At 37.0% G+C, this 8,374-nt stretch overlaps 1 protein-coding gene across 1 annotated transcript; it reads left to right on the top strand.

Moving 5' to 3' along the window:
- The first annotated feature begins 215 nt into the window (after positions 1–215).
- Positions 216–2,514, top strand: tm4sf18 (transmembrane 4 L six family member 18). The gene is made up of 4 exons (XM_043222242.1): positions 216–426; positions 1,564–1,635; positions 1,712–1,854; positions 1,930–2,514. The coding sequence occupies exons 1-4, from the start codon at positions 250–252 to the stop codon at positions 2,126–2,128; spliced, it is 591 nt and encodes a 196-aa protein (XP_043078177.1). The 5' UTR covers positions 216–249; the 3' UTR covers positions 2,129–2,514.
- Positions 2,515–8,374: the final 5,860 nt, after the last annotated feature.

The following is an 8,374-nucleotide window of genomic DNA, read 5'->3' as shown; positions in this document are numbered from 1 at the left end:
AGTAAAACAAATAAAATCAATATTTATATCTAAACAGCACTTTTGAGCACAATGTTAACTTGTAATGTTAACTTAAACTGCAAAACCATCCACCAATATGTGTCAGAGCGTTTCTAGTCATGCTGTATAATGTAAGACCATTTCCTGTCTCCTCCTCCTCGTGGGGAGCCGAGGAGGGGGATAGCCTCTTAAAACCCTTCCACCCTACTTTCCTGTCCCGGATTACAGCCGCCTGCGCTCCGTGTCAAGATGTGCTCTCTGGCCTTCGCCAGGTCTCTGGGTTTCGCCCTCATCCCTCTCGCCACCTGCTGCATCGTGGCAAACGTCCTGCTCTTCTTTCCCGATGGAAAGATCAACTTTGTTCAGGATAATCACGTGACCTTGTATGTCTGGTACTTCATGGGGATCGGAGGAGGTGGTTTGGTGGTGAGTATCAGATTTAAGGTTATGTTGCTAAGGTTAGGTTATGAGGGTTAGGTTAACAAAGAATCACCAACTTGACTCAAAAATGTTTACAAGAACTCTAAGGTTTTAGTTTATCGAATTATAATGGCCATCGCATCTAGCAAGCTGTGTATGAAAAATGTGCAACACTCTGAAAATAGATTGAAAGTATTGTGCAGATCGATCAATTCTGCCCTTGTCTTCTCGAGGCTTGCTACTCTAGGGTGGGTCTAGGGGCGGATCTTTCGTATGAGTGTGAATTTCTGAAATGAAGTAACTCATACAATACTTGCAAATTTGAGTGGGAATGGTAAACTTTTAGGGTGTTTCTTGGTTGCTGGTCAAAGTGCGGAAATAATGAACAACGTAATGAAAAGCTAACATTAAAATAAATGGATGAAACTTGTGTAAAAATTCATTTTTAGATATCTAATTTGTTACTCAAAGTCAAAAACATAACATATTTAAAATACATTTATTTTATACTAAGCATAGTTCTATTATATTCCATAGTAATCTATTATCGTATTTACTGACATATCGCTTGAGACTATTAAGCCTAAATGTACCTTAATGTCACTATTGATGATGATTTTATGGTCATACAAAAATATCAGCAATAAAAAGCAAGATATGTAAAGTGTACTTGCAATAGTTCCTTTTTTTGTACACTCAAATATCAGTATATCTTTAGCTTCAACACTACTTCCACACAATTAATGCAAACCGCAAACACAAGCTTTGTTGTTCCAGACTGTAAGCATACCAGATTAGTATACCAAAAAACATATATTAATGCATGAAAAAATATGTGAATGTATTTGTAGTAATGTATTTCAAATACATTTATTTTCCACTAAGGACAATACCTGGTTTATTATTAGCATTTTTTATTTCTTTTTAACAAAATGCGACTCTGGTCCACACTGAGAGAAAGTAGACATATAGTTGCAAATGAATGAGAATTAGTTGTAGCTGATTACAAAATTACTTGTAGTTGTTGGAACCTTGAATTGTTCCATTCCAGATTTTTTTTTTCTTGTTGAATATTGCATTTATGCCAGTAGGAATGGTGTTCAATTAATTACTCAGTCAAACAGTTGTATTGTCCACATTCAGATGCTGATACCAGCCTGCACCTTTCTGGGAATGGGGAAGTGTGTGGATTCCTGTGGAACAGACAGCTGTGCGGTGAGTGTTGAGAAGGGGATCTTCCTTCAAAGACATGTTGCACCAGACCCCAGTCTCACGTTGTGTATGTGTGTAGATGTGCGGTTCTGTGTTTGCTGCTCTGGTGGGATTAGCCGGATCTGCATACTGCTTCCTGATCTCCGCTTTAGCGCTCTTTAAGGGGCCGTATTGCTTCACTCAGATGGGGTGGCTATCTCCTTTTGACAGTGATGGCGGAAGGTATCGTTTTTGTTTTCTTTCGAAAATGCTGACTTCAGCAAAGACGTCTTGAACTCTTTTCTTCCGTTCTTTCAGGTATCTGTTTACTCGAGAGAGGTGGTCCGAATGCATTCAGCCGGCGCACATTGTGGAGTGGAACGTGACTCTGCTGTCTATCCTGCTGGGTCTCAGCACCTTGGAATTCCTCGTCTGTTTCCTGCAGCTCGTCAGCGGACTGGTCAACGCAGTGTGCCGGCCATGCTGCTACAAACAGGAGTACAGTCTAAACGCTTGAGAATGGAGGAGCGCTTCCCGGCCTTAGTGAGAAACAGGACTACTCGTCTGCAGCAGAACCACCGGTTCATCAAAGAGCCAACAGATCTGTCAATCACACACACTTCACAACGCCATGAAACCGGGACATTTCCACACTAGTTTTTTTTAGCAGTGCATGTTTTCTGTATAAAACAAACATTTGTATTGTACACTACCTGCAATATGCATTTTGCTAAAATATAAATGTATTTTTGTATGAGTTCTGTTCGTTTTGTACAGGAGGTTGTTTTGTAAATTATTTAAATATTGAGAGTCATAGTAGTACAGACAATTAATGTTGTTTTATATACCTTTAAAAGCTGTTTTAAATATTCCCATCAATTAATAAATAGGTCTTGTTTTAGACTACTTTTTTGGTGTATAATTGCAGTGGTTTTCATGGTTTTCAGTACAAGAAAATGGCAAAATCCCCTGAGAAATGCTCATTATCCAATCTCAGCAATAATCTTTAACTTAAATCTGTGTCACACTGTAGATCTTGCCCAAATCCTCTTGGTACATAATTTGAGGACATGCAGATTTCTGGCCCAGCATAAGCTTCTTTAGCTCAGAAAGGTAAAATATATGTGGGATGATTTTATGCAAAATCATACAGGTAGCATAGTTTCAGATATTCAAACCGAGGAAATCTGAGTAAACAATACCTACAACATATCCATATATATATATATAGGCATAATTTAGTACCAGCGATGATTTGGATTCACAAAAATCCTGCTCTGACATAAGGAGAACATGCAAACTCCAGACAGAAAGACCTCCAGTTCATTTTATACTATAGGAACATTCTCTTCAGAGTTTTGAGGATCATCAAGGTATGTGTTTGGCAAATTTTAGATACACCTTGATATGGAATGAAGATATGAAGATGTAACAGAACTGACAAGACACAAGACGTTAGAATCCATTTGCAAGCTTTATTAATAAATCATGGTCAGAACAGGCAGTGTCGAGAAAGCAGACAAAGAGGTATGTGGAAGGTAAATCACAAGAGCAGTGCGGTAAACATGCATTGGTCTAGAATAGTCCATCCAGGGTGTATGACGAGAAGAATATTTAGACGACCAGCAGAGACGTGACTGGTGAAGATCAGCGATTCCTTGACTTAACTGGTAAAGTTCAGATATGGTTTGACTTGGCTCATAAAGTTTAAAAGTAACTTGCCTTGGCTCCTTAAAATCCAGCAGGGGCTCTCCATGTTCTCATCACATTTTGCCGCTTGGTCAGAACCCTTTGGCGATAAAAATGGAGGGGTCATATGGAGGGGTCCTGACCAAATGGCAAAATTTAAGGAGTTGGGAGTGAGGCTCGTGGTGCCACTTCACCACCGATTTCCTCTAGTAGGATCTAGAGTTCAAGTAGTGACGTTTTTCTTGCTGTCTTTGGTGTTTGCTCTGTAAATAATTTAATGATGCAAAGTTTGCACAATTGTATTATTATACATTTTTATGTAGGCTATTTTCATATTCACAATCACGATCATATTTGCCATTTATTTGACAGTTTTTTTTCCAACTTCCTAACATGGGTTTACCAGTATTTGAAGTACTAAACTCTTAACACAGCAACACACCAAAATCACACATTTAGCCAAATTAATTTGGCCAAAACCATATTTTGTTAAATAAATACAAAAATAACAATTTTTTTTTTTTATTTATTTTGATTTTGAGCATTTTAGAAACACGGTACATTTTGTGAAAACAACCCAAATTGTGTAAATGGTATGGTTACAACAAACAGATGTTGTGCTAAATGTGTTTAGAGTTTTGAAAATGTGGACCACTTCTGGCCAGACTTCTCCAGGCAGTAGATGGGTGTACCTGGGTCCCACTGGTTTCTGCCAGTTCTGAGCTGATGGCACTGCTGGACATCCTCTGGGTAATAAGCTTAACTGTCTTTCACAACCTCGCCTTGGTAGCAGAGTTTGGCTGTTCCTTACCCAGTTTTAAGACTCCTACACAGCTGTTTCTGTTTTAGTTAATGACTGGGTTTCAACCTACGTGTGACATTGATGATCATTAGCACTTGTTTGGTATAATTGGATGATCTGACTATAATCCTACAAAATCCCTGACTTTGTGCAAGTGTACCTATAAGAATTGATGCTCCTTGAAGGGATCCTTGTCTCTGTCACCTCTGGCTTGCTTAGTTGCGGCACTTAATTTCTAGCGATTATCGTCGATTTGATTACAGAGACCGTCTCTGCATTTAATAACAAATTGTTCAATCTCGTCATTAACATCCCTATCATTGTATTCTCCTATTTGAAACTGTTCAGTGCTTTGATACAATCTGTATTGTTAAAAGAGCTATATAAATAAAAGTGATTGATTGATTGAAGGCAAAAGGTAGTAACATCCAATATTGATTTGATTTCGAATTTTCTTTTGTTCAAATTTGACAAAAATAAACAATCATTATTTATATTTCTGATAGTATTCTTTGTTTTCAGTATTTTTTCACACCTGCCTAAAACTTTTGAACAGTACTATACATCTAGGAGACTTCTACTTGACGTATTGACATATTGTTTAGGTTGTTGCTCATCTGCAATACGTCTTTTGGACGTCTCCTTTTAGATGTCAAATAGACATCTATTAAGATGTCTTTAGGGTTTTTATGATTTGGATTGCGTGTAAAGCTGACCTCTGTAAGACATTTGCCAGATGTTTGTAGACAGCAGATGTTTTATTGATGCATTGTTCAGGAATAGAATAATGCCGTCCAACCATTAGTTCAGAAACGGTTGTCGATTTTTTAAATACTTACATATAATAGTTTCTATTACATATTGCTGTAAGACATAATTTACATTATATTAAGTTATAAAGGTTTTAACACCCGGGGATCCCTTAAAAGGTTGTGTTATACTTTTCATGTGGGCAATCCGGACGCATATACAGACAGTGGAATACTGTACTACCGAAAGTGATCATGGGTGGTCTGTTCCATGTGCATGTTCAGTACATGTGCAGTAGATCAGCTTGAACAGTAAACAAACATGTTAACAAAAAGTTGTCCAGAGTCTTTATATTGTTTTATCGACAGATTGTACAGGTTTGAGTGGCAACAAGCATCTACACACAGCCTGCACATGCATAGCAGGTGCTTTTGTAGCCTACTGACTGCGCACACTTGTCCACGTGGTTACAAAAAAATAGAAGCACGCAGATGTCCACGCGGATCGTCCGCACACCACCTGACAGACCATAGCAAACTCGCATACACAGAAAGTATAATATAGGCTTTATGTGCGTCTATGTCTGTAAGGGAAAATGCTTATGCAATTTAGCATCTGGTCTGGTCGCAAACAATCGTGACATAATAAAAACATAAATAAAATAATAATAATAATACGACTTTGGTAAATTTGTATCATTATTTAAAAAAAACACCATGCCACTGACAACAGCTTTGTTTTACTGAGCAAACAGCTCAACTGTGACTTAACTTGGCTCATGATTGGCAGCTTTGAAATAATGGGGCCCTGTGGTATAGAGAGACAGCAATTTTCAGAGCATAATCTATAGTCTTTTAAACTACAAACAACAACCTAGTTGTCACGTCTTTGGACTTTGTTATTGTTTTCATCGTGTGCCATGTGTTCAGTTTGACCCACTTTAGTTAATTGTCTATCGTCTTCAGCTGTGTCTTGTTAATTGTAGTCATTCACCTGGTGTATTTAAGTCCTGTGTTTTCAGTTCCGTTTGTCTGATCTCGTCCTTATATGCGTGTGATTTTGTTCCGTCTATCTGCCTGTCTGCCTGTATGTATATCGTTTATTTCATCCCTGAAGTGGATAAAAATAGTTTATTTTCATTTATACGCATTGTCTGCTCTCGTGCCTATCACACCCGTGACACTAGTACAGCTGATAATAACTGACACTGATCTCTCTGCTTCTCAACAGCAAATACAGTGTTACAGAGAGAGATCTAAGCCACAAAGTCAAGGGTCAAGAACCCAACTAAAGCAAACATTGATCTCCGTGAAGGTGATCTTATAATTTTAACCAATATAACATCATCTGATCCGCTGTAATTCTTAATAACAGCAGGTGTTCATCACTAATGCACACTAATTAGTCACTTAATTATCTCATTAGTTTTCAACACTATGAGTCCTCACCACTGTACTCAGATACAATGCTGTTTTTTTAGTGTTGTTTTATTCTATCAACTGTGTTATTGTTATTGTTGTAGCCAACAGTATTGCAGTTATTGAACCACTTTGAATTATTAACAAAAAAAACTAAACACTAAGCTGCTATAACACACAAAATCATCATAAATCAACATATGAATCTCAACTATGGTGACTATAAAAATTGTAATGTCATGATGTATACTGGGTACCATTTGGTTTGTGTCCAGAATTGATCCGATCAGTGGAATATTTTGTATTTTTTTGTATTATTTTGTATGCTGATATATCAGCATAATTTATGTTTAGGTCCTTCTTTTTTTTTTCTCTAACCTGACATTGCAACTCACGTTGCAGTAACAAACAGTTTGTAATGAGAAAGCATTAAAATGCACAGCTACAAGACTCAATTGCAGTCAATCAATCAATCAATCAATCATTTTTATTTATATAGCGCTTTTAACAACACAGGTTGCATCAGTCAGTGAGTCAGGCCATTATATGATAGCTTTCAAACCAAAAACCTGGAGCCCAGTCTAGTTTTTAAAAAACTCAGACTCATGCTTTAATGAAATGTCACTGACTCAATTCATTATCACAATATTCAGTATTTGCTTGTGTTTTCAAGTCTTATCCAGTACTTGAAAACGACGGGTTTATGTGTGCACGCACTCAAAGTCCACTCACCCTTCGGTCAGCATGTGAATGCTTAATTAAACCCTCTTTTGCATGTTATTGATGCAAAACGCCCAGCCCGATCAGTATTCATGTTAAGTTGCTTATGTTTTAAGTGAACCTGAACAGTTGGGAAAAATATGTCAAAATATTTGATCCATGCGTCAGGTCTTAAAGCAAAAGCTGCTGCAAAGTGAATCAAGCAACAACTGAATGACTTTAGTAACTTCACTGACTAGCAAGCTACTGCATTACTGGGGAAACCACTATATTCCAAAAGCGCCTCCTGCTGGCAGAGAATCCATCATTTGCATTTTCAATAAATAATTTTTTATTATTTACAAATGTAGCGTTGCACACTGTCAGCACCAGTTCAGCATTTGTTCATGGCAGAGAACTTTCTCAACTCATATTTTGTAATTTGATAAATTGATGCAAGATTTTGTTGGCTTTGCATACACATGCATCCCTCATTTTTGGTATTTTTGATTGAGACATTTTGCCTTCCATAAACCTCAGGACATTACACGTTCATTAGCTACTTAGTATTAGTTTTTGCTGTGTAATTAAATGATTGTTTTATTTTTTTAATGGTGGTAGCTTTTAGTTTTAAAGAAAATCTTTGCGGAAGTAGTTTTTGTATTGTATAAAACAATAAAAAGAGTAACAGATTTTCTTTCTTTCTTCTTGTGAAAAAAAAATTTAATCTAGCCTTGAAAACCATGACCACACTGTGAAAAAAAAATACCATGGTAAATATATATATCATGGTGAATATGTAAATATAATTATATGCAGATGTGGCTCATCTATTGCATTGCTATTGCATGCAAAAGCCTTGAAATCGAAATGGCAATTGCAATAGAGGTTTGCTTTTGTTACATTTAAATTTAAATTGCCTTTTCTAGTTGAAAAAGTTTAAGATACTGACAAACGGTAGTGTTTCACTGGACTTAGACTCGACCCTTGGGGACTCTGATTTAAGTCTGACTCTGCCCATTTGGACTCATCTCAGACTCAACTGGTCAAAGACTTAGGTGGACTTGAACCCTGCACAACAACAAAACCCAACAAACTGTCATGTTCCACAAATGTGTCAAACACATTGTTAAAGCAACCAAAGAAAACAAATTATTAACAATAACAATTAAGAGCCCAGCTAATGGAAACACCAGTCACCATCTGTGTGACTTTTATCTGGCAAACAGGAGCGGCCCATCCTAAGTGCTATCTGGCTATATTATTCATTATTTTGGCTTTCACCCTATCTCCTGTTCATTAGTAGTGATGTATGATTAGTCAACAACTTTAGCATAGCGTAGCTTGATTTATTACTTTTGAAATTATGTCCAAATGCATTAGAATTGAGTTTTAAAGCATTTCA

This window comes from Puntigrus tetrazona, chromosome 22 (assembly GCF_018831695.1).
Source record: "Puntigrus tetrazona isolate hp1 chromosome 22, ASM1883169v1, whole genome shotgun sequence".
NCBI classification, from domain to species: Eukaryota; Metazoa; Chordata; class Actinopteri; order Cypriniformes; family Cyprinidae; genus Puntigrus; species Puntigrus tetrazona.
The sequence above is the reverse complement of the archived record's forward strand: the minus strand, read 5'-3'. Positions and strand labels throughout refer to the sequence as shown.

Bases quoted from the DNA above. Each gene is read 5' to 3' on its own strand.
- tm4sf18 (XM_043222242.1), top strand. From the start codon at position 250: ATGTGCTCTCTGGCCTTCGCCAGGTCTCTGGGTTTCGCCCTCATCCCT. The intron at 427-1,563 runs GTGAGTATCAGA...GTCCACATTCAG, and splicing joins TCGGAGGAGGTGGTTTGGTG to ATGCTGATACCAGCCTGCAC. The intron at 1,636-1,711 runs GTGAGTGTTGAG...GTATGTGTGTAG, and splicing joins GTGGAACAGACAGCTGTGCG to ATGTGCGGTTCTGTGTTTGC.